Here is a 27419-nt window from a genome sequence, read left to right on the forward strand (position 1 = left end):
CAGCCCGGGGGTAGGAGCTCCGCTACCGCACAGCGGAGCTCCGCCAAACCACGGGTCGAGCGTCCCGCGGCATGGGCTCTCCAGCGAGCCCACTATGGCTCCGAACCCTTCTCCCGTTCCCCTTGTAAAAGGGGCGCCGGGGTGAAGGGACAACGGAGCCGGGCTGTGGAGGCATGCCCCAACCGGGCTGGTGAAGCAGCGGCTGCCGCCGCACTGAGCGCGTCGTTCTACCTGTTTTGAGAAAAAAAAGAAGGAACCTGGAGGCCGTGAGTACGGATTTAATTGGACTTAAAATTTAAAGCAATTGGCACTTCGGGAGGAACGTGAAAAAGGGAGCCCGTTCCTCTCCTTTGTTAAAGGAAGAAAATCACACTGTTTCTAGCTGCTGCTGCAGTAGCGGATACAAAGTTTCTTTGGAACTTTTTGACAAGTGAGAACAGTCAAACCCCTTTTAGGGGACTTAAGTGATTGAAAATATCTCTTCTTTGGAATTCTGGATTATAATCTTTCCACCCTGACCCGGGGGAAAATGGTGGCTAAAATTTATGGGTAAAAGATGGAAAAGTACTGAAACTTGATACCCTCTGCCCACTTCTACCATGCTTGGTTTCATTTTTAAACTGGCTTTAGACTCGGGACTGACCCATGAACAAAGGATTATTCTTTTGAAGTTAGAATTGTTAAATCAGAAGTTAAATTTGCTGAACCAGGAGGTTGAGGAAAAGTTATATGCTACAGGAAAAACTTTTGAGAACTTTGGTAAACTGGAAAAAAAAACTTGCAAGAGAACTTGAGGAAATCTTTGGAAAACAAAGAACAGCGACTGTGCAACTCCGAGAAGATGAAAAACCCTGTTGGTGTGGGAGACCCTGGGTTGGAATACAGTTTATATCCAATTTCTGGGGTGAGAGCCCAGGAATGACGGGTAAAAGATTTGTGAAACTACAATTAGAAGATGATTGGAATTTTGAAATGGAGATGCTGGAAGATGATGATTTGTGTTCCCTGGAGTTCTCTGCAAGGATGTTTATGGACTGTGTCTGGACTTTTGGTGTGAAAGAAAAAGAGGACATTTTGAACAACGATGTGGCAGAAAGATGGAGAAAGTTCTGGGGGGTGATCCTGAGATGGCGAAGAAAAATGGTTAGAAGAGGGATAGGGTGAGAATATTTGAAATATAAGTAGGATGGCTCACCATGGTACCCTGAAGTCAGTGTGTTAAGAGTTTAAGATTCTGAACTAGTGAAGAGATATGTAAAATGTTTATCAGCAGCAGTTTAACTAAAATAAGACGTATGATTGGAGTTAAGAAGTAATAGATTGTATTATGAAGTAAAAAATTGAATATTAAGAAGTCTGTTTAGATATTTTGGATGATTTTAATTTTAGAGATGAGAAGTTATTAAAATAAATTAGAAATCGGAAACAAAGGTGAGAAAACGGGGGAAGTCACCTGCTAAGATTTAAACAAGAATTTTTTTTTTCTAAGTAAGAAAAAGAAACATTGGTGTTTTAGTGGTGGTTTTGTATGTCCTGTTTTATTTGTTTGTTGTATTGTTGTATTGTCTTTCATTATGTGGAAAACCAATAAAATTCTTATTTTTTAAAAAAGGATATTGCTGGAAATTTGCTGGGTTCAGCACCCCTCTCCCCCGGATATGAAAGTGAGGGAAATCCCCACAGCTGCCACTGCCACTATGGACTTCACTTCCCTGGACTTGACAAAGCCTGTGGAAGGATTGTGCATGGAGTCTCACAGAAACATAGTACCTGTGGTATCTGTTGCGTTACAGAACTGTGGCTTTTTTATGAATATAACTCCACGTCGCACTAAATTTTAAATGGTGGGAAAGAACTGTATGCCAGGTACTGCCCTAAATTTCACCATGTGAAATTAAAACACAAGACTCCAATGCAGTCTCTCATCCAGGCACTGACCAGGCCAAGGCCAGTGTGGTGTAGTGGTTAAGAGCGGTAGTCTCATAATCTGGGGAACCGGGTTCGTGTCTCCGCTCCTCCACATGCAGCTGCTGGGTGACCTTGGGCTAGTCACACTTCTTTGAAGTCTCTCAGCCCCACTCACCTCACAGAGTGTTTGTTGTGGGGGAGGAAGGGAAAGGAGAATGTTAGCCGCTTTGAGACTCCTTAGGGTAGTGATAAAGCGGGATATCAAACCCAAACTCTTCTTCTTCTTCTTCTTCTTCTTCTTCTTCTTCTTCTTCTTCTTCTTCTTCTTGGTGGTGGGTGGTCTCTAATGTCTTCAGGCCATTCCCTGGTCTGGCTTCGGTAAGATTTTAGCAGATATGCAATAAAATGGACACCTTCCCAGACAGCAGCTCATATTGTCTAATTTTAAGAAGACCACCTGGCCACCTTTAGAAGACTCCCATAAGATGCAGTGGTGACCACTAACTTGGATGACGTTAAAAGAGGATTAGATGGATTTGTGGAGGATAAGGTTATCAGTAGCTGCTAACCCTGATGGTTATGTTCCGACTCTACTGTCGGGGGCAATATGCTTCTGAATACCGGTTGTTGGAAAGCACAGGAAAGGAGAGAGCTGTTGTGATGAGGGCCTGCTTGTGAGTTTCCCATGGGCACCTGGTTGGCCACTGTGAGCCCAGGATGCTCGGTGAGATGGGTCTGATTCAGCAGGATCTTCTTACGGCAAACTGGAACTTCCTTCTTACTGTGCCTTCTGCCTTTGGAATATTTCTTACAATAATTTCTGCAGGATTGTTGCTCCTTATATGAGACTGAGAAACAACACTTTTGAGGCCTGGGGTGGGCGCCAGGACAGAATTCTGCCATGTTGATATAGTGGCCTTATTTTAGGATGATAAAAAAAAAATATGGTAGATTCCTGTAATCCATATTTTGTGATGATAAAAACTTATTCTGTTTGCTTTCTCCCCCGTGACTTGATAGTCCTGTGTAAGCAGCACTCCCATTTAGATCATCTGTCTTATGTGAGAAGTCAAGTTGTACTGTTCTTAATCAGCCCCCTAGGATTGCAAGGGGGTCCCCCTCTGTCTCCTAAGACTTTATATAATACGAGCGAAACTGATGAGACAAGAACTCCATTGACTTTACATAACATCATGGACTTAGCTGACCGTTTTTACTTGCAGGGCACAAGAGGCTTTCCTGAACCTTATCATCATGAGATTCTTATGTGACTCAGTGAATCTAATTTTTTAAAAAACAGTATGTTCCTTAAACTTGTGCCTCTAGTAAACAAAAGTGTGATTCTCTGGCCAGATACATTGTAGCCAAAAAGAAATGTTTACAATAGTAGACAAATTAGAGATGGTTAAATATTTAAGGCAGGCAACCCTACTACTAGACTTTACCCTAAGCCTTATGTTCATCAGCTATATTTAAGAAAGAAGTTACTGTAGTAGAAACTACTCAGCATCTACATGTCTGCCTTAGATGTCTGTGCTGGGTATCAGCCTGCAGAAGATGCCATAATTTCTTGTTTTTTTGCAGATACAGCGATCCACATGCCCTGTCCAAGGCATTTACTTCCCAGACTCCAAGTCTCAGATCAGACTATTAGTGGTTTGTGACTATTTTGCATTTTCCTGTAAAACAGTTCACATTGGATAATGCACAGAATATGAAATGTTTCATCTGAGTTTCTAAAACGACATCAGAAGAGATCACATTTCATTTTTGAAAACCCCAGAGAATTAACCAGTAACACTCCATCTCTACACAGATGAGGGAAAGTGAGTCCAGAGGGGCTGTGGGGCCGTGCTTTTAAGCACACTGCTGTCATCTTCCTGGCTGTTCACAAATTCACTAGTACTTTCTGCAGCAAGGAGCCTTTTCTACTTATTTGGCCTGGTTTGCATGCTGATGCACAGAGAGAAAATCTCAGCTGCCTTATTCCCCTCCTGCTGCTTCCAGTTCCACCCAGAGCTAAGCCATAGTTTGGCTTAGTGTTATGTCTGAAACCAGGCTTGTGGTTTGTCTTGCTGTAAGCCAAACCATAACTGCGGGAGGCAGTGAAAGATAGGCGTGCCTGGCGTGCTCTGGTCCATGGGGTCACGAAGAGTCGGATACGACTGAATGACTGAACAACAACAACAAAGCCAAACCATGGATAAGCACCTGGCAGCGCGACAACAGCAGGAGTCGGGGAGGAGCAACTAGCCATGAGTTTCTCACTGTGCAGCCATCATGCTTGCTTATTCATGCCAAGCCATAGTTTGGCTTACTTTTATGTGCAAACAAGGCCATAGAGGCTCCCCACTTAACTCTAAATCCTGTGTAGCAACTCTTGCCTCTATGGCCTCAGGGGCATCCGGTCATTTGCCCAACATAATCTAAGCATTTATGTGGTTAAAATATTGGGACCCATTAGAAAACAGTCTTTGACCTTGACCATCCCTGCTATGCTTGTACAAAACTGTGTCCTCCCTAGCTTTCCGGAATATTCTTGTTTGACTGGTTTTATGGGAATGAGGTAGGGTTGTATTTTTGAAAGGATTAGTGAATGCTTCTAGCCACGAAGACATTTAGGCCTTTCTTCAGGCATCAGGTTCATGACTAAATAGATGTTTACAGGTTTGCAAATAGCTCTACCTGCCCTCACTAGCCACTGCTTATAAAACGTGGCCTCTTGAAGCTTTATTTACTGCATTAACAGATGCGTGCAGTGTCTTTTTGGATTTCTCTCCAGAATAAGCCTCAAAAAGGCAGGCGGAAAATCAAGCTATTTTTCTTGCTTAGTCTGACCAGGAGCACAGTTTGTTATGCTGTGCTGTATTTTTCAAAACCGCAAGCTTCTCTCTTCCGTCTGCAGTTCCCTTGATCACAGCAGGATGTGAAGCTGCCACACTAACAGAAATGACTGGAATTGCATCTGTGGAGTCCTAGTTCACACAATAAAGGTCTTCACACAATGCCCATACTAAGGTAATCAAGTGGGAGTGCCAGGACATGTGTAAAGCAGCCCTTTTGCATAAGAGGCAGCATGCATCCCATGTGGCATTAGGTGCCATACTGCTTCACTGATCTTTCACTTGCTGCAAACATGGCAGGTGTCGCTAGTGGGGCTATGCCACTTCTTTAAATCAATTTTAAAGAGCCCATACAGACTAATGGAAGAGCATAAAGCTGCTGATGGATACGCAAGTAGGCAGCGGAGGAAAACGGCAATGGTACAAACCAGATGCTTGCTTGTTTAGCACAAAATGATTCTTACCAACCCAAATGAACAGCAGACTGAATCTCTGGCTTAATTTGAGCCAGGTCTCATCAAGGCTTAGTCTCAGAGCTTGCGTCTACCATGGCGGTTCAGCCATGGAACAGAGGAAGCCATAAGAACATAAGATGAGCCCTGCTGGATCCGGTCAGTGGCCCATCTAGTCTAACATCTTGTTCTCACAGTGACCAGGTGCCTGTGGGAACCTTGCAAGCTGGGCATGACAGCAACAGCACTCTCACCGCTTGTGATACCCTGCAATTGGTATTCAGAAGCATGCTGTCTCTGAGAGTGGCAGGAGAACATAGCCATTGTGGCTAGTATACAGAAGAGTGTCTCTGGACATGTCTCTTCTTTTCACAACTGACCAACCACAGCCAGGTGACTATACATCTGGGATTAGGGTAGGAGTTTCCAAGAAGACCTTCAAACACATTGGGATCTCAAAAATTAAGCTGCAGTACTAAACCATGGAATTGTCCAACGCATCAGTGATGCCAGGATTGTACTACAGGACACAGTTAAGTAGGGTGGAATTGTTTTTCATCCAAAACTCACTAGAACTCAGTTCCGGCACCTCTCAGGTGAGCGCCACTGCCATTCAAAGAGGGATCATTTAAAGAGGTATCTGAAGAAGTGTGCATGCACACGAAAGCTCATACCAAGAACAAACTACTTAGTCTTAGTTGGTCTCTAAGGTGCTACTGGAAGGATTTATTTATTTTTTATTTTGTTTTGACTATGGCAGACCAACACGCCTACCTACCTGTAACAAAGAGGGAGGTGTTCATGGTGAGTTCCGGCACATCTTTTCCCATAAAAATAGCACTAATTAGAGTTAGGATTGCTCTGCCCTTGCACTTTACTAATTCGGTCTAGGGTTACTGACTATCACATGTACAAGAGAGCACGTAACAGCCAAATTGGGCAGCATGACTGAGCACAAGCTTAGTTACTTAAACAGTTTTGAATATACAATAATCTCATCGTGCGTCATTTTAGCAGTTTGCAAACATTATAATAATTGTCCTTTCATCACTTGAGGTTAATATAATTTCCTATTGGACTAAATTACACATCACAGGGTACAGGGATCTCTTGTTTCCTGAGGAAAAATGTGGTCTGTTCTGAAACAATCAAGTCGTCCTAAACATAAGCACATGGTGTTGAGCCTGCCTTTGACAATAGTCTATAGTTGGGTTTGACTTGGGCTTCCTCTTTCCTTGTTTATATCTTCATCACAAAGAAGGCACTAATCACTGAGCTGAGGAAGGAATGGAACTTGCTATATGTTTCTATAACAGAAATGTCTCATCGTCTGCTGTATTGTTTTAGGATTATCTTAATGATTTGTTGATAATTTTCATTGCCGTTTTTTGTTTTGCTGTGTTCTTAAGACCGTTGTTAGCTGTCCTGGAATGGGATAGGGGAATAATCAGGCTGAAAGGCAGTTCCTCCCCCCCCCTCCCCCAATAATATGCCTACCGGTATCTACTTGCATACCCAATAATATGCATATCTACTTGCATACCTGTTTGTAACCATAGATCAGGTGAATTCTTTTAAAAGGATAACTGCTCTGTGTCAGACAAATCCCTCCTAAATCAGTTACCTGTCTACATTTATTACAATTCTTTGTCTCTTTATTGTGGGAGAGAAAAGGAGAGGTAACATTAAATTGTGAGTTTAACATTTTTAGTAGGGCGGGTGGCAAATGGGAAGAAGAGACACTACATTTAAAACACAAATTGAAAACAGAAAGTATCACAGTCTTGAAGCTAAATAAAAAATAAAATAAAATCCTTCCAGTAGCACCTTAGAGACCAACTAAGTTTGTTCTTGGTATGAGCTTTCGTGTGCATGCACACTTCTTCAGATGCACACGAAAGCTCATACCAAGAACAAACTTAGTTGGTCTCTAAGGTGCTACTGGAAGGATTTTTTTTATTTTTTATTTTGTTTTGACTATGGCAGACCAACACGGCTGCCTACCCGAGTCTTGAAGCTGATAGTATTGCTTGAGTTTGTGAGGTACGAGACACCCTAAATTCCTGAGTCCAATGAATGTTAGAATTAATCATGGTTCGGTGAGTTGAACTGTGCCAAACACTGAACCCCTGGTTTCAGCTTATGTTAAAAATGCAAGTCAGGCCAGCTTAGTGAGGGTTTGCTAAGTGTGGGTCATTAGGGAAACAAAGCCTGATAATGACCAAATCATTAACATAACAAAAGGTAGGTGGGGGGGGGCATCAGGAGATTCAGTGACAGATAGCAAAATGGGTGAAGCCCCTTCCTGGGCCCTGCTTTAGTTAGTAAAAGACCAGTGGTAGTTTTTTAGGATTGCAGTTTAACTGATGTGGAATGAAAACATTTTCAGTCTGTTAGTGCCAACAGGCACTAGTTCCGGGGTCAGAGCGCAAAGCTGCAGGAAGGAGTCAGAGAGCATGGCTGTTTTCTGTTATGGATTCAAGGCTGCTGCACCTATGGGAGAAGCAAGAGACCCACTTGGAGTTCAATGCTATGGACTCCTCCATTGTAGGCTGAGGTTGTCTATATGTGTAAATAAACCATATATCATAAAGACACCACAGTCTGCTGTGCCTCATTTCCAGTGGAAACACAAACCTGGGTTATCTCTCACCACTTGGAAATTGGGGTGGCATAGAACAGTATTCTAGGTCATGGCTGTAACAGTCACATAAATGTGATTACAAGCTTTTCCTAGATTCTGCCCCTAGGGCAAAATACAATATTGTGGTTAGAGAAGAGGAATCTCATGTAACAGGAAACACAAATTCCTCTCTGTGCTGCACATGCTTTGTCGATTATCTGGGACAACCGCATAGCCTTATTCCAAAAATTCTTTTACCTTCTGAATGAGTGTTATAAAACTCACTTTGCATACCCACCACCATTTTATAAATGAAAAGATGGGCTCTTCTTTGTGTATTTGTAACATCCCTATTCTGTACTTCGAAGGTGGTTACACCAAGCCCCATAACACATTGCACAAGGCTGCTCTCCACCCACCTCCTGTTGTATTCATTTACTCTGCAACTGACTGTAACTACCACAGTTGGGGTTTTATTTTGGTAATTAGCTAGTTTTATATAGGGTTGCCATATTTCAAACAGTGAAAATCCAGACAGAAAAGGTGCTTTTGGGGAGAGGGGGGCAAAGTTGTTGAGCTTTTTCTAAGTTTTTTTAAAGCTTTTTTAAAGGAAAATCTCCACCTCCTCCATTCCTGCAGGGGGAGCCTCTACTAGGTCTCTGTTTGTTCCAAGGATGGATGGAGCCCTTCTGTTTGCAGAAGGGAAGTCTTGACCCAACCCTGTGGAAGGATTGAAACTTGAAATAGCAGTCTACTTAGGTGCATACCACTAAACTTAGAAGAAGCAAGTGTAGCTACAGTGGCTTTTAAGAATGGGATATTCTCTTGTGAGAGGCCATGAAACCATAACAACATGAAGTAGAACCAGACAGAGGGCCTTCTTGGTATTGGTGCCCGCCCTGTGGAACGCCCTACGATCAGATGTCAAGGAAATAAACAACTATCTGACTTTTAGAAGACATCTGAAGGCAGCCCTGTTTAAGGAAGTTTTTAATGTCTGATGTTTTATTGTGCTTTTAATTCTGTTGGGAGCCTGGGAAACCCAGCCAGATGGGCAGGATATACCGGTAGGTAAATAAGTTGTTGTTGTTGTTGTTGTTGTTGTTGTTGTTGTTGTTGTTGTTATATCTAGTTGTTTCTGATTTCAGGTTCAGGGGATAATAATAATAATAATAATAATAATAATAATAATAATAATAATAATAATTTTATTTATACCCCGCCCTTCCCAGCCAGAAAACCGGGCTCAGGGCGGCTAACATCAATTAAAATCACAGCAAGAAACATAAAAACGATCAATTTAAAATAACAGATTAAAATACAAATTTAAAAATTCAATTAAAACTAAAGGTCTCAATTTCAAAATATCCCACCAATAAAAGATGAAGCATAAATATTAAACAGAAACCAACCCAAAGGCCAGGTGGAACAGCTCCGTCTTGCAGGCCCTGCGGAAAGATGCCAAATCCCGCAGGGCCCTGGTCTCTTGTGATAGGCTGTTCCACCAAGTCGGGGCCAATATTGAGAAGGCCCTGGCCCTAGATGAGGCCAACCTAACGTCTTTGTTGCTCGGGACCTCCAAAAGATTATTATTTGAGGACCTACATGGGACATACCAGGAGAGGCGGTCCCTTAAGTACGAGGGTCCTAAACCGCATAGGGCTTTAAAGGTCAAAACCAGCACCTTAAACCTGATCCTGTACTCCACCGGGAGCCAGTGCAGCTGGTAAAGCACTGGATGAATGTGGTCCCGCGGCAAAGACCCGGTAAGGAGCCTCGCCGCGGCATTCTGCACCCGCTGGAGTTTCTGGGTCAGTTTTAGGGGCAGCCCCGCGTAGAGCGAGTTACAATAATCAAGTCTGGAGGTGACCGTCGCATGGATCACTGTGGCCAGATCAGGGCGAGAGAAGTAGGGGGCCAACTGTCTGATAGGAATGAGGAAGAGGAACAAAGGGAGAGAGAAGGCAGCAGTCAATCCCCCTCCTTGCTATTGTGGCTCTCTCCCCATCTTCAGCAATGGAGCGCTTCTCATGTATTGTTAATATTAGCATTTGACTTGCAACTTTACAGGAAAAATGATCTCTGGAGCTCTTGAGAGACTCCAGTTAATTATCCGCTGCAGGGGGAAAAAGAACTCACCCTAATTTAACATTCCACTAGGAAAACCCTGGCATCTCCTTCAAATGGGAATTGAGTTACACAAAAACTGCACACGCAGCAACAACAGATTGTGTACAAATGCAACATCAATCAAATACTTCAAAAATAATTCTGTCTCCTTTGCAGTGGTGCTGATCAGCCATTTCCCCTACATGTTACTTTTCTTCATCTTAGACTGTCTGGTGCTTATTAGAAACTCATTTAATTTTTGAAAATTGTTCTTGGAAAAATTATGTTCCTGGTAAGCCTAAGAGCCGAATTAAGTCTGCCACATTGGAAACTTTTAGTACAAAATTAATAAAATGGCCCATTTCCCCCATCCTTCAGAACTGATCAGATATATTTTTTTATTGATTGATTTTGCGACATACAACCTGAATCTTTCGCTTGTTTGCAGATCTGAATTTGTTGAGACTTACTTCCTAGTAAGCATGTGCCGGGCCGCAACCTTCGCAGCTTTCAGCAATTTGCTATGGCATCTCTCTGTCCAAAGGGTTCTCCGACATTCTCTTCAAAATTAATTGCAGGGTTGAATGTTGTAGATGAAACCTAAGTATTGAAAGCAATATAAAAAAGAAAAATACACAACTTCTTCCTGTTCAGTGCAGATCACCGTTTAAATGCAGATGCCAGTCCTTCCCACGGAAAGCAGTGCTAGGTCAGAACACAGCCCTGTTGAGAAACGAATGAAACAGGCCTTGTGGGAAAGGGAGCTATTTGGGCATTTCTAGGTTCTGCACCAGGCTTCCTCAACCTCGGCCCTCCAGATGTTTTTGGCCTACAACTCCCATGATCCCTAGCTAGCAGGACCAATGGTCAGGGATGATGGGAATTGTAGTCTCATCTGGAGGGCCGAGGTTGAGGAAACCTACAGCAGTTTGCTGGGTCAGTCCAGTAATCTTTGTATCCTTAAATTGGAGGCATATTTTTGCTCTTGATCTTAGGTGATGAAAGTTGAAAGTAGTATTGGTTTGCACATCATGCTATGCCAAACTTTGGTTTAGTGTGACTGCATACAGGAACCTGTGAAGGAGCTCACAGCCATGGTTCAGCTTAGTGCAAACCAGTTTCACGGAGGCAGGGGTGCCAACTTGAAAAAAATGTTAGGAGGGGGCAGGTAAGCCCCACCTCGCATAATCAATCACAAGATGTGGCACACACACACCATTTGAATGGTGATGCCCATTAACGGAGGAGGGGCTCAAATATTTTATTGGGGGAGCTGAAGGGACCTTGGCCCCTAGGAGTTGGCCACAATGCAAGAAGGGTCTTTTTGTGCCTCCCAATCTCTGCTGGCTATCATTTGCAGGGGTAGCCAACAGGATACTGTCCGGATGTATGATTCCAGCTCCTGTCAACTTCAGGTCAGTGCAGTAGTTGGAGGAGCATCCTTTTGGCTACCTTGGTTTAGAATGGTGTGCTATACCTTGCAAAAGCAAACCAAAACCCTTCCATAAATTGCACAAGGAATCATTGTGGTTTAGAAAGCTAAGCTATGCAACTTATTATGTATGTATACTCTGCAAGGCAAAGGTTTAGCAGTATTTAAACAAGATATACACATGGGGGAAGTAGATGGAAGAAAGCATTAATTTTTAATCTCTTGATTTACCAAGCCTGACTTCCCATTCAGTGATGAATATTTTGAGATGCTATTTCTAAAAGGTGCCTTGCCTATGTTTGTCTTGCTTTTTGGTTTCCTCCTCTGTAACTTGTAAACATTTTTTTTAAAAGAAAATAAATAGGGCCCTACCACTGGTAGACAAATAGAAGGTGAAATAATTATACTGCAAAATACTGAATGAAATGTCCAGAAGACAGACCTTGGCTGACTTTACATGTATCAAGGGTACATGTAATCTGTACTGGGTTCTGCAGGAGACTGTAGAAATGAGAAATCAGTATTTGTTATTTCATTGTTAAGCCTGTAAGGTGCAGCTCAATCATATTTTCATGACACACACCTGCAGTTTTGCTGGTTTTCAATGTCATTAACAAGGAGGGGCGATCTATGGCTATATCAGGGATGCAAGCAAGCTTATAGCCAGATAATAGTATTACAGATCAACCCTATGGATGTTTTACTCAGAAGTAAGACTCGCTGTGTTCAGTGGGACTTAGTCCCAGGTAAGTGTGGATCAGATTGCAGCCTTAGTTTCTGATTCACGTAAGTAGTTCCTAGCTTGTGAATGGAACAACTGCATAATATTTTTCACAACAGGATTTTCAGTAAGCAGACTCATATCAAACTGCTTCTGAGAGCAATGCTAACGAGCAGTGGAGGAAAAAAGATAAAGTATTCCCAGGATAAAAAATCTCATGGTCAAGTTGCACTCTTGCAGCATAATAGAAGCTTAACTCTTCTTTGATTGGTCTTAACAGGTTTCTTTACATAAAAATACACTGAGGTATATAGTAGTTTGGGGAAAACTGTAAAATATTGAAGGAAAAAAGATGATTCTACCCTCCCCCACCCCCCAGGTTAAAAGTCAGATATTTCAATTAAGAATATCAGAATTTGAAGGGGGGGAAATGTGTACAAAGATGGAAGCAACTTAATTCTGAAGATATATAAATGATATTAAAATATGGATATGAGGCACCATCAGGTAAAAATTATGTGGCTAAGGGTATAAACCTATACACAGCCAGAAGCAAGTCTTACACAGTTCTGTATGTCTTACTTCTGAGTAGACATGCCTAGGATTGCAATGTTAGCAGGACCTATGAAGGTCTGACATTTCAGGACCAGCACACTTCTCTGGGGAAGATCGGCTTTGCTTTGGAGGAGGTGTGAATATCTCCAAAGTAGCTTGATTTGGTTCAATATTCAGACTTTGTCCAAAGCAGATGCTCCTTCCTAATGGATTGCTCTTGATGGGTTGCATGGATTTAACACTCCGAATTGGTTATTAAAACATATTGTACACATTTATGTATCAAATTTCTTTATTGCAGATATTTTTGGGGGGGTTAATGATTAAGTCATTTCAACTAAGTTGAAAGTACTTGCATATATTGTTATTGTTTAGTCGTTTAGTCGTGTCTGACTCTTCGTGACCCCATGGACCAGAGCACGCCAGGCACTCCCGTCTTCCACTGCCTCCCGCAGTTTGGTCAGACTCATGTGGGTAGCTTCAAGAACACTTTCCAACCATCTCGTCCTCTGTCGTCCCCTTCTCCTTGTGCCCTCCATCTTTCCCAACATCAGGGTCTTTTCCAGGGAGTCTTCTCTTCTCATGAGGTGGCCAAAGTACATATTGGAACCTCAGCTTCAGGATCTGTCCTTCCAGTGTGCACTTTTTGCATGTGTGCTGAAACAATTCAAGAATATTGAACTTTCTCTGTATCAGGTCCAGAATCCCTATAGTAAGAATGTGATGGCATGATTATTGAGTGTTGAAGGGTTCGATGGAAATTGGTCACCCTTTCCTGTATCCATTCTTCTTGGACCTTTTGGTACCATGAGAAATGCTTTGCTAGCTGAACAGAGCCACAGATTTCCAGGGAGACTAAGATTATAGCTTTGGAGATTTGAAGCTGAAACTGTAGAGCTGTCATTATCTGTGCCTATGCATACACATTTTTCTCCATCTTACTACTTATGTTTCTGGTTGATCTGGGTGTGCAGGTTTCTGTACAGTGCTGCCCAGACCAGTTTTCCTTAATTTTTTTAGCTGGCAAAGGAAAGGATACATGCGCGGCCACTTATCCATTTATGTGCACATCCACTTTTATTTCACTTTATATCAGCCTTGCCCATTGTGATGCCCTCCCAATGTGATGGACTACAACTCCCATTGTCCCTGACTATTGGCTGTGCTACTAAGGGCTTGATGGACTGCATGCATTTAAGACACTGATGGGAATTGTATAAACAACTGTATAACTTTCCTTATACATCTGAAGGCAGCCCTGTATCAGGAAGTTTTTTATGTCTGGCTTCCATTGTGTTTTTTATATTCTGTTGGAAACTGCCCGGAGTGGCTGGGGCAACCTAGTCAGATGGCCAGGATATTATTATTATTATTATTATTATTATTATTATTATTATTATTAATCTGGAGGGAACCGGTTTAGAGAAAGCTGTTATGAACTTTAAGAAAATACTGGGATATGACTACTCAGTGCCAAAAATCAATATCCTACCATTGCAGAAAGATAATTTTATTTCCATTTTAATCAGTTTTTCCTTTAACAGAGTTGTAGCCAGTGTTAGTCATATCAGAGGAGACTCAGTGAAATCCATCAACCTACTTTAGTCATGTCCATTAACTCCAGTGGGTCTATTCTGAGTAGGGCTAACAGTGGATACAACCTGTTTGTGCTCCTCATTTCCAGCGCCTTGAAATGTTTACATTAGGAGTGAAACTGACTGGACCAGAAGTGCCCCTTCATTTTTCATTGCACTTGTAAAGCTATCAAGCTACTTTTGCTGGCTAAAAGCTGAAGTGGGGAATTGCTTCTGCTCTTACAACGATATTGACCATGGTTTACTGTCATCATGGTTTACAGTGCATGAGTCCTCTGCGCTCACTTTGCTTCTCCCGACTTGCGCTGGGAAGAGACAAGCCACAATTCCTAGCTTTGTGGTACATCCACAGTTGGCAAGCCAAGAATAAAATGCATGTGCTTCCACATGAAAAGAATTGCTTCTTACAGAGGGGGTATTATGTGGCACCTGTAACAATGCCAGTACTGCAGAGCCAAGCAGTCGGGTGGGCACCTCTGGGGTAAGGTGATCCTGCAAGTAAATTGGTCCCTGGCTGCTGAGGGCTTCGTTTACCAATAGCAACACCTCTGTTTATGACTTACTGTGATGTGTGAACATGGCCAGTCTTCATTTACTCCCTTGGACAGAAGGGGAGCAAACCTTTTCACAGAGCAGTGAGATTTCCTCCATGCCAGTCGGTACGTCTCACCCCTCGAATGCTTTCCATTGAGATTCGGCTCCAACATGCCAGGTGCTGTTTGTAATTCTGGCCTCTGTCAGCTTTTACAGCATTGTAATTTCCACTCTGCAAGTGTAACTTCTGGTGTCGGCTCAGTAGCCTTCCCACTCCTCCCCAAATGACTGAGCAGTTTGTGGTCAGGTTCACCGCTTCCTCATACCAGTAATCAATTGACTTAGGAGTCATTTCCATCTCGAGGAGCATGACAAAGAATGAGTTATGGGTCAGTTCTTTTAGAATCAGACAGGTTCTGAGCCACTGGAGTATGCCATTTTCATCTAAATTAAAAAAGAAGAGCCCGTTCACAGGACATGAGTTGACATTGATCTCTGCCAGTGACGGTTATGTGTACGCTAAATCAGCATTAGGAGAGTATTTCACCTTGGATATTTTCACCCAGAACATGCTCTGTTTCAGTTCTATAAAAGGCTACCTCATATTCTTACTGTTTGTATGCAGCAATTGAGGGCTATGTTTGATCAGGTACCTCAGCATCTTTTTTAAAGCTTAATAGCATCCATTGGAACAGGGAGAAATGTATTGAGACAGCAAGTCTGAGGGAAATGGGGCCTTTCATCCTTTTTCCTCCGTTGATTTCCCTGTTAAAATGCGTCACACGCACATTGCTAATAGTCTTGCTGGGGTGGGGCAGTAAGACAGGTACAAAATTGTCACTTGTCTTCGTTTTTTAAATGAAGATGTGGGTGATTATTTTGATCAGGAAAATAGCACAGTGGGGAAGAGTAAAACATCAACACCCTCTTCCCTATTGCCCATTTCTGCAGCTGTTTTAAAACAACTAAACCGGACTCAGTTCCAAGTGCTGGTGCTTGCCTTTGTAGCCCTCTGCATCGTAGAAGCCAAGTGACTGCTGCTTCATCTCCTCTCCTGTCACTTAACCCATGCACATATATCTACACCTAAGATCATTCTCCAAATCCCTGGTTGAGTGGCAGCCAGGAACAGAGCCTTTTCCACAGTGGCGCCCCACCTGTAGTTGGCCCTTCTTTGACAAGCTTGCCTGACACTCACTTTACTATCAGTTCAAGTCCTTTAAAAAAAAAAATATTGCAGGGTTTTGTTTTGTTTTTGATAGTGCTAACTTTTCTCCGTTTTATTTCTTTTAAGCTAATGTGGGTTTTAAAGAATTAGAGTTTTACCTTGACACACACTCTTGTTTTTTATATTTTGTAATCTCCACAATTTTTCTTCTTTTGTAAACTGCCCTTGGGAATGCCAAGTGGCTATTGAAGGGCACGTTATACAATTCAGGAATGAATGAATGAATAAGTTTTTAGAGCCCATTGGGAGATCCAGTTACACGTTGTTTGGTCCAAAGAGAAATCTGCAAGTCAGCTTCCTGCCTCTTAGTTTGACACTCTAGCATTAAACAAGCAGGGGCAAAATCACTCTGAATGGGCCGCCTGAGACTGTATTTCTTTTTGTGTCTGTGATAATATATACATGGCAAGCAGGAAGATAAACCTAGGAGTTGAGCTGTCACAGATCTGATGTCATTTTTGTGGGGGAAACCCCATGTTTCAGTGCCCAAAGAATTGCTTTCTGCTCTCTGTAAGGTCACCTCTGTGCCTGGTGTAGAATGGCTAAATGCCTTGTAATCAGAAGCACTTCAAGTCTTCATTTGAAAGTACCGTATTTTCCGGCGTATAAGACGACCGGGCATATAAGACGACCCCCAACTTTTCCAGTTAAAATATAGAGTTTGAGATATACTCGACCACAGATTCTCCACCCAGCGCATAAGACGACCCCCGACTTTTGAGAAGATTTTCCTGTATTAAAAAGTAGTTTTATATGCCAGAATATACAGTAGCTCACTGTCTCCTGTCAACTCTTTCAGCCTGTTTTATAGGACTCTTGGTCACATCCCCATCATACATTTACAGCACTCTTATACCACTTTTAACATTCATGGAAAATCCTGGGAACTGTAGTTTGTCAAGAATGCTGCCCTCACAGAGCTCCATGTTCTACCACACTTAACAAACTTACAGTTTCCCGAATTCTCCAGAGCTGTTAGGACTGCTATAATAAGTAGATGTGACTTTAGTCTGTGAATGGACAGACCTAAAAACAGGGATGGGAGAAGAATTAATTTGTTTTGCATTTTGTATGAACCTACCCAGTTTACATGGTTCTCCTTCAAAATTCACAGTTCTCTGAATTTTTCAGCGCAGCATACCAAAATGCACATACTATTAGTGAAAAGGCAAATGCTCAGAAAAACTAGCATATTTCAGGAAAAGCAGATGAAAATGTTTATGAATTTTCATACAGACTATTTTTTTTAATGCAAACATGTGGAAATGGGATAAACCTGAGACTGGAAAACTGAGAAAAGTTGACAGATTTGTCTGTCTCTACCTTGAAAACAGGGTATGCCGTTCCCTTTTCCTACTGCATTTCACACACACCTCCCCCCCCAATCTTTACAAGCCTTTAAACAGACCTCCCAGCTGGCAAATCGAACACCAAATCACCCTACTATTTTGCCCATCCTTTCTCTCCTTCTCCAAAAAGAATGGTAGAAATCAATGTTTGAAAAACTTTTCCTAAAAGCTTCTATGAAGCGGGAAGGGGGGAGGAATGAGGAAGTTGTGACCCAGGGACATAATGGGGTGGGGGAACCAGTTAGCACCCACTCTCTGTAGCTGGGTTCCTTGGAAACAGGAAGAGCTGGTTGGTTTTCCCAGAGGTTGAGCCTAAGGAAAAAGCTGTATGTATACAATGCTGTGAGTGCACTTTTCCAGCAACCTCACCTCTCAGGTTACATACATCTGTGCGCAGCATTAGTCATTTTGCGAGGCACCTTGAGAGGCCTTTGTTGGATTAAAGACAGGATAAAAGTTTCTAAACCAACTGATAAATTACAAAGAGGGTTCCTGATGCTGTCATGCTGAGCAGTGTACTTTGCACAAGCACTGTGTGTGGGTGCCCCACTCTACTCCACCCCACCTCCTTGACGAAAGCTACAAATAAATACTTACCGTATTTTTCGCTCCATAGGACGCTCCGGACCATAGGGCGCACCTCATTTTTAGAGGAGGAAACAAGAGAAAAAATATTTTTCTGGTTTTCCTCCTCTAAAAGCCCTGTTTTGTTTTGTTTTTTGTTTTGTTTTTGAGGATCAGCTAAAGGTTTTGCAGCTTTTTTTGCAAAGGGAAAAGCCCTGGGGTTTTGGGGTTGTTGTTTTTTTGGAGGATCAGCTAAAGGTTTTGCTGCTGTTTTTGCAAAGGCAAAAGGCCTTTTTTGAGAATCAGCTAAAAGTTTTGCAGCTTTTTTTGCAAAGGGAAAAGCCCTAGGGGGTTTTTTTTTGTTTTTTTGTTTTTTTTGAGGATCAGCTAAAGGTTTTGCAGCTTTTTTTGCAAAGGGGGAAAAGCAAAGCTCCTTTTGCAAAGGGGGAAAAGCAAAGAGGAAAAGCCCCATTTTTATGGGGTTTAACTCACATTTCTGAAAAATCCTAAGGAGAGGGAGCCATTTCTACTGTTTTCAGACAGATAATCTAATCAGCCAGTCACATGTCCTGGGGAAACAAACAACCTCCCTCTGCAGCACATTCAACAAAGGAGGGAGGGGCTGAAAGGGAGCCGGGGACTCTTATCTCTCTCCCGATCTCTTGCTGATCAGCTGCTGAGCGGGTCCTTTCAACACTCCCTTTTCTCTTTGTAAAATAAAAAGCACAATCTGCTTTTGGCCCCTGGGCAATTCAGCTCCACCATTCGCTCCATAAGACGCACAGGTATTTCCCCTTACTTTTCAGGAGGAAAAAAGTGCGTCTTATGGAGCAAAAAATACGGTAGATACTGTTTTTTTATTTAATTGGTGAAGTAATAGATGGAACAAATGGCTGAGAATGCTCTGTGGGGAAAAATTCCTTTGTGGATTAGGAGGGTTAACTAGATAGCTGAACACAGGAGGGAAATGGGTGCGGAGGGAACAGCGCACGTTGCTTTTTATGGGCTGCTTGTGCAAAACACACCTTGCTTGTGGCAAAATGGAAACAGATGTTACACTTTTGATGAGCGGAGTTGAAAGTGTGCATGTTGAAAGCCTGGCAGAGGGAGCTCCACTCACAAATCCTATTATTTGCAATGATTTCTAACAGGATTTGTCTTTCCTGCTCTTCTTCCCCGCTCCGAACGCATCAATCTGAAAATGCCTTTCATGATGTCATGCGCTTTTCTTAATACCCAGTTCAATTTTCTTTCCCTCTATCACATCTGTGGGTTCCCCCCCCTTTCTGATCTGAACTTTAAAGGGTAGGAAGCAGTCTATCCTCTTAGCCCCACAGATCAATTGCTCAAAGGGGAAGCGTATTTTTTCTAGCATAAAACATACTGAATTGGATTTGAGAATATGTTTCTTTAAAATATACACTTGGCATCTGTAAGCCTATCAGCAAGGGCAGCTTCATTCTTTCGGCGGAACAAAACAAATCAGTCTTGGTGTTTCTAGTTCTGAGGCAGCGCACTGGTAAGAGAAGTGATAATAATGATAATAAATAGGGGAAAGTTTCTACTATGCTCTCCTTCTTGAGTTTGACCAAGAAGCACATACCATCAGAGTCCATGTAAACAAAAGAAGGCTCGCTCATCAGTGACTGGAGAGTTAGAAATCATATTTAGTGGTGACCCAGAGCACATCATTTCACTATTCCCCATGTAAGTGAATGATTTCTTACAATGGAAAACAAAATACTGCTGTTGGGGACAGCTTTGTGTGGGCCAGCTATTGAGTGCATGACTCGGGCAGTGTTTTAAGCAGGAACTCACAGCACACATTCTTAACCACCTCAATTCTAAGTGGATTTTTTTAAAAAAAGATAAATCCTGGTGTATCTACAGGAGTGCTGTTTATTTCAAATGCGGTTCTTCCTACCTGCAGAACATACAGGCTGCCAATCTGGATGCAAAAGCCCCAAATCCTAATCGTATGTTCCTTGAAAGTAGCTCCCATTGACGTCAAAGAAAGCTTACTTTCCAGTTTGAAGCTAAGTGTGGAGTTTTAAGAAGAAATATTTCGGAAGTGAATAAGATTCCTAACTTTCTAGGGCACTTTGAAATATATTTGGCCCAGATAACAACCATATGAGGTCTAATGGAACTTCCCTTTCTCTCTGAAGGCCATTCATGCTTCTTCCCCCACTGATGGAATGGATGCGAGTTGCTATAACGTATGCTGAGCACCGAAGGAGTTTAACAGTGGACAGCGATGATATAAGGCAGACGGCCAGGCTACTCTTACCTGGCTTGGACTGTGAACCTCGGCAGCTGAAGTAAGTATTGTGCTTTCATTGCTTAAGCGAAAACAATCCGAAAAACACTGCTAAATTTAAGCACTGGGTATTCTTGTGCAGCTTGTAGGTTTCAGACAATTTTTACACATACATGCAGAGGAAGATTGAAATTTGTCCAATGTTGCAATGGGTGTGTGGGTGGGTGTGGGTGTGTACCTAAACTTCAGGATCATGCTTTGCCATTAAGAGTCATTTCACACTAGCCAAATACAATGGGCAGAGAACCTTTTTCTTTTGAAGGGCATATTCCATTAGGAAAGTTTTTGGACTCTTAACTACCCTGTTTCTCCTAAAATAAGACATAGCCATAAAATAAGCCATATCAGGATTTCTATGCATTTGCGAAATATAAGCCGTTCCCCAAAAATAAGCCATACCCCAAAAATAAGCCATAGTGACGTGGTACCTCCCATTAAAACAGCCTGGAGAGGCGTGGCTATGCAGCATACCAATGCGACACAGTTAAAATAAGACATCCCCTGAAAATAAGCCATACTGTGTTTTGTTGAGCGAAAAAATATATAAGACGGTGTCTTATTTTAGGAGAAACACGGTATTATCTGTTCTGGCCAGCAGAGCCAATGGTGAGGGGTGAGGGAAACTGGGGTCTTCCCAGAACTGGAGATCACCACATTGGCTGCTGCTCCTAAGAGGTAATATTTTCTGAGACAGAATCAAAAGTGGGCAACCCCTTTTCATGTGTGCTTGAAATCAGACACGTGATCTGTGTAAACTGGGCAGACATTTAACCAATGGGCTTGCCTGTCCCTGTCATGTCAGTGGCACTTATTTTGAGTAAATACACATAGGATTGGTAGCAAAAATCCCAAACTTGGAAACTACAGCAATGGCTCAAATCTTTTCATGCTCTTCCATCTACCTACTTTTATCATGGACTGGATTGAGATGGGTAAGAGACACCATATGGGCTTACAGAGCAGGGGGGGGAACCATGTAGGGAAATAGCATTCACACACGTGCAGGTGATCACATTTGGCACATGCATGACTTTGGCAGAGAATGCACACACTGGGAACTTAAAATGGGCCCCGGTGTCCCAGTACGTGCGCCACATATAAATGGAAATATCTGGCCCTTGGATCTCTTCTCAGCCTCTGCAGCCACACTCCTTCTCCCCAGGCCACAGCCCTCTTCTTGCCCTGCTTTGCACCATCCTGGAGTGTTTTTGCCTGCCTGGAATGTGTCTTTGAACTCTAAAGATGCTTCTTACTTGCCTGAATGGAGACTAAAAGGGGTGTGCAGGTGTATTGGGAGAGCAGCCTGATGCACAAAGGAAACCCAGCCAGATGGGTGGGGTATAAATAAATTACAGTACTACTACTATTATTATTATTATTATTATTATTATTATTATTATTATTATTATTAAAATCCACAGTTGTTGCTCTGTCCACTTTTGCCCCTTGCCCTGCTCAGTGGTGGCATGTGGCCCCCAGGAATTTGCCCAGAAGGGGATGCGGCCCTCGGCCTGAACATGTCTCCCCACTCCTTCCCTTGCATAGTAAACAGCCATCTGTGTTTCAGACACTATTTATATTCTGGCAGTTTTGCAGGCGCTGGCAGTGGTCCTGGCATCACACAACTGCCACAATCATCTTTAAATACCCATCCAGAAATCTAAATATTTCTATACAATTATTTTGATGATGAGATTAATTCCACTATTTATTGCTGCTCACTGCAGTGTTTGTTACTGATTATAAATACATCTTATGCACAAAGTAAGGGTTTTATTTATTTCGCAACCTTCTATTGGATCCTGCTGCTGAGTCCCTGCTTGGCTTTTGGACAAGTCATCAAACATCCTCCAGTGTGACCATTTGTAAATCTCGTAAAAGGTTTAGTATTCATTATGAGAAGAAAGGTACTGCAAAGATTAATCGTGCTTTTTTATTGAGCGTTAAGATGGTTAGATGAAATGCACTGGGGGAAATATTAGCATTTCCCTTCGGTAGTCAGATGAATGAATTGCTCAAAAGTCACTGCAAGATTTCTTTCTTCTTAGTCAAGCTAACATTAATCTCAGACAGAGAGAGAGAGAGAGAGAGATTGTGAATTTAATAGAGTGCTATATTTTATGGAACAAATTCTTTAATAGAAAGTTGAAACTAAAAATAAAATAAAATACCACACAGCGAGATTTCTAAAGCACCTCTGCCCAACAGTAGACCTTAATGCATTTTCACAAACATCCTGTAAGGTAGTTAAAAAAAAAAAGCAGGAAACTTGCAACAAGTAATAGAACAAGCATGTTGATGTGGCTGTCAATTTACTGAAAGCAAGCAGCTCCTAGTCTGGTCGGTGTTTGGCTGGGAGACTGCTGCAGAATGGCATGTGTGCTGCTGTGGATACTATGATGGAAAAAAGGTGGGGTAAAAATACAAGAAAATATATAAATGACAGCTCAGATGGCTTCATGAAGATCCTTCTTTCTCCCCGTACGACCTTACTCGTTAATTTCAGTTTAACGGGCCCAGTTTGCCTACACAGAAGAATGCATCGAATGAATGTGCTGGCCATGCATGCAAGAGAACTGTCACAATGGTCCATTGTGTTAGATCTAGTCTACAAGGGCAGCAGCATGCTATAGACTACATTGTAAATCTTTGGGCCGCAGCTGGTTAGTGCCATTTCTTATTGCTTCCCCATTTAAAAAAAAAATCTTGCAAGTACAAAACTAGCATTCCGGAATGAGACATTATAGATAAGCTTGCTCACTAATGCCAGTTTCCTAAGGGTATGGAGCTTTCATATGGGGGAGCATTCAGAAATATGATTCCCGCCTATGGGGGAGCATTCAGAAATATGTAGGCCATGGGTTGTATCCAGTGTGGCCCTCTGTGAAAGTTCAGACCAGCGCAAGCATTTCTGCATGCACATCACATTCCCCCCTCCCACCTCACCTTCTCCACACCTCTTCTAAATATGTTCTAAGGGTTCCCACAACCCTCTGGAGCTGATATGGGGAAGATGTGGGAAATGCATAGGGGGAGCAGGGGGGAAGTCCTATTATTCAAGGAGACGGGATGGAGTAGTTGAGTACTGTTCCATATATTATAGGAATGAGACAACTCTGATTTTCATTAGGTCATAAGGCCCTGCTTGATTTTATTGGAAGGGGCAGTTTTTTATTTGATAAGAAAATGAATTGTATCTTTAAAAGCTTTTTCCTGGTTGTGTGAAAATATTTTTGTGTGAAAATATTTTCCCTCAGCTATCTGCAAACAAATAATTGGGGTTCTGGTGTGGGTGGGTGGGTGTGTAAACATTATAATACAAACAGAAATAAGTACAGACATCTTGTTACTACAAGATGTCTGTACTTATTTCTGTTTGTATTATACTACGGGCTGCAGCTCTGTGGTCAGGGAAAGTCTGGGCAAAAGGATTGGTCTTTACAAGACATCTTAAGCAACTGACAGGTGATGTTTCACATATGGCAGAGGGAAGGGCATTTCAGAATGCAGGGACAGTAATGGACAGATTACTCCTGAGACAATGTGGCACTCCAAAGGGGGAAAGAGGTCGCCAACCACCACTATTGATCTTCCCCGAGCCGAGTCAAACCAAGGCCTGCTGAAATTCAGGACTATAAATAATTGTAATGATAATAATACAACCCTCTTTAATATTAATAATACGGCCCTCTTTAAAACCAATAATGCACCGCTTAAAATTGCAGCTATATTTTCTGGCTGTGTGTCCCCAACAGGCCTGAATGCTGTTTCAGTTCCTTCCGGAGAATGGATGCAAAGGCTGCCACTGAAAAATTCCAGCAGGATTTGGGGTTTCGAATGCTGAACTGTGGAAGGACTGACTTGATCAACCAAGCTATAGAAGCATTGGGTCCGGAAGGGGTCAATACAATGGATGATCAGGTATGTAGAAGAACGGGGTGTGGGTGTATCTAAAATTAATTGGCAGATACAAAGCACTTACCGAGATAGCTCAGACCACTGTCTCTTCCAGTGCTACAACCCTATGGTTCTAAGTTGCAGGGGACGTTTCAGTTCATGAGAACTGATACTCTTCCTTCCTGTTTCTGCCCACCATTATCACATTCTGGGGATTGGCGGACAGAAGCAATTTCATGGGTAGCAGCAACCAAGTAAAACTTCTCATGGGGCAACACAGCAGCAACAAGAACATCAGCAGGCACACATCCCTCACCCCACCAATGTTCTTTGGAGGTTGTCAACCATTATGGACATGTTTGGACATGTTGACAAAGTGAAGGCAAAATGGCTGTATCCAGCTGCCATTTCAGGGGCTCCAGTTGGTTGTGTGAAGAGGGGAGCCTATTCTTCTTGCAGCGTTCTCCCCTACAAGTAGGTCAGCTCCCCAGTGCAAACCTTTGCCTTCAACTCAGGGGTGGTGGTGATGAGGATGGGCAGTGACAATGGGGCAGGGGAACAGACCTAGCATGTTCATCCCTCTCTCCCTTAAGCAATTCTCTCTCATGCAATTCGTATTCCCAGATAAGGCTTAAAAGTGTGCCTATAAACTCCATGGGAGAATTTGAATCGCAGGCTTTTTGATGGTCATTGCTTTTGGGCATATCAATCAAAGTTTGCTGACCAGATGTTTTGTCCTTAAAGGGTATGACTCCACTCATGTATGCCTGTTCTGCTGGTGATGAAGCCATGGTCCAGATGCTGATCGATGCTGGTGCAAATCTAGATATACCAGTAAGTAAAGACTGAACCCAGGGACGCTGCCAGTTTAAGGTCTGACCAAGAACCGTTGCTTATTATCCCTCAGAAACCAGTGTCTTGTTTTGGGACGATTGCATGTACTGATGGCCATTCTGAGAGAGAGATTTCCTTCTCTGAAAAATAATTGTTATGGATTCTAGAGCAATAAAGCTTAAATCACCTTCAAAGCTTGCCACAGATGAGATCATGATTAACAGTGGCATAGTAATGGGGAAATAGAGGGAGTAAATGTTTCCTCCCTGCAAAAGCAGCCTCTGAAGGAAACCAGTAGATGCAGTAGAAAAACCCAAGGGATTGAATACACTGATTGGTGTTGGCAGTACTTTCTGAGTCGTGTCAGCCTGTCACTCCCAGGGGCCGTAATTTACTAGGGAAGTGCCACTCTCAGACATTTCTAAGGGGAGAAGAAAGATGCCAATGGCTAAACATTCTTTCCATTTTTCCTAGGTCCCTGGTAGTTCCTCCCGATATCCATCAGTTCATCCTGATAGCCGGCACTGGACTGCACTCACCTTTGCTGTGTTACATGGACATATCTCTGTAGTTCAGGTGAGCAAAAGACAAGTTGTCAATCTGCAGTTTGAAATAACAAGATGTGGAAAGAAAATGGAGAGGCAGGATATGCAAGTTGCTTTTGTTGCTTTTGGAACACATATCTACCCTGTAAAGATGATGATGATGATGATGATGATGATGATCAATAAAAAACACGAACAGGATAGAGCAAGGTTTTTTAAAAAAATAACAACAGTAGCAGGTCACCACACAAATAACAATATATAATAAACTTAGTCCTAAAAAGACTTCATGTGATCATTATATTTTGTCTACCTATTATATTTATAATATACTTCATAGTGTATGTGGTTGAATATTTCCTTACATTGTATTACATTACGAACACACTCCATTTTTCAATAACCAAGTTATTGACTTGAAGACCTTCCCTTACCCTCGGGATATTAGTCAATTTTACTACATTCATTAACTCCCCAAACCTCAAAATCCATTCATCCAAGGTAGAACGTCTTACTTTCCCCCAGTTATGACAGATTATCATATGTCTCTCTGTTAAAAAATAGATTACAATTTCTTTATCTTTCCAGAATATTAAATCTTTTACATAACCCAACAGCAATTAGTACTGGATCTGCAGACAGATCATAAGTTTGACATGATTTTTCAGCTCAGCACATGGTCTTTGGCATCTCAAACAAATATACCACACTAATAAATTTCTTATCAGTTTTGTATTACTTCCCAGCTTTCCAGAAGGAAGGAAGGAAAATTCAGCAAGTTTACAGTGCTGATATGCTATGTCTGCTTTATATATATGGCATAACATTTGTTCATGCAATGTTTTGCTCCTCATTATTTGTTTATCTGAATGTTTTTAAAGTTTCCAAAGGATCTGCCCATAATATGATTGTCTTAAGATCAGGATTGATCACATGCTTAGTTATGGCAGGACAATAGAGACATCTGGAAATCCAGATCCTCTTGCTGTTATTAATTATACAGTCGTACCTCATGTTACGAACGCTGCGTGTTGCGTTCGTCACGGGTTACGAACGCACCAAACCCGGAAGTACCAGAACGGGTTACTTCCGGGTTTGGCGGTTCCCACATGCGCGGACACGTCAAATGACGCCACACGCATGCGCTGGCTGAAGTGCCGGATCGCATCACGCACATTCGCAGACACAGCGCTCAGGGTGCGGACTGCTCATGATGCGAACAGGGCTGAAGAGTTTTTTGATTGTTGGAAACACTTCAAACCAACCTTAGCACAACTGGAGCCCGGCACGCTTCCCCTGCGAGTACCTGCCTGAAGCGTTTTTCCTTGCTGCCGTCTCCTGTGCTATTCAGCAGAGTTTTCTTTTCTTATCTTCTCTCACGCAGCGGGGGGGGTGCATGCCAGCATATTACAGACAACAGAGTCCGGCTTCTTTCTAATCTAGAAGCTTTATTTTACAAGGCATAAATCATTACATTCCGGGAGAGTCGCAAGCCATGTTTGTGGCTTCTCCCTTCTCTCCGTTCTCCGGACACAGAAAAAGAAAGTATCACATTACAAAGTACAACAGTACACAGAGCATCCGGTGACGCTCTTCCTCCTGTGGGTGGGACAACCGGTTGAGCTTGTTAACTCTAAAAGCTCCAAACCTCTACAAGGGCTCTGGAACGGATCCCGTTCGCATCCAGAGGTACCACTGTATCTGGATACAGGAATAATATGTTTAAAATCATTTGTGCATTTATAAAATGGTGGCATCGCGATGGTTATACTTCTCCAGGCTCTTCCAGTAGTTATAGCAGAATTGATCTTTACATGGAGAAAATAATCTGAAGAATATCTGAAAATATCTGAAGAAGTGTGCATGCACACGAAAGCTCATACCAAGAACAAACTCAGTTGGTCTCTATG

General features: G+C 42.3%; 1 protein-coding gene across 2 annotated transcripts in view; it reads left to right on the forward strand.

The window, feature by feature from the left end:
- ABTB2 (ankyrin repeat and BTB domain containing 2) overlaps positions 1-27419 on the forward strand; it is a 155687-nt gene that overhangs the window by 110896 nt on the left and 17372 nt on the right. For both annotated transcript variants that reach the window (XM_033149935.1, XM_033149944.1), the window contains exons 4-7: positions 20082-20234; positions 23989-24154; positions 24875-24964; positions 25439-25540. In XM_033149935.1, the coding sequence (XP_033005826.1) occupies positions 20082-20234; positions 23989-24154; positions 24875-24964; positions 25439-25540 (511 nt within the window). The remainder of the gene's footprint in view (positions 1-20081; positions 20235-23988; positions 24155-24874; positions 24965-25438; positions 25541-27419) is intronic.

The sequence above is a fragment of the Lacerta agilis genome, chromosome 1 (assembly GCF_009819535.1).
Source record: "Lacerta agilis isolate rLacAgi1 chromosome 1, rLacAgi1.pri, whole genome shotgun sequence".
NCBI classification, from domain to species: domain Eukaryota; kingdom Metazoa; phylum Chordata; class Lepidosauria; order Squamata; family Lacertidae; genus Lacerta; species Lacerta agilis.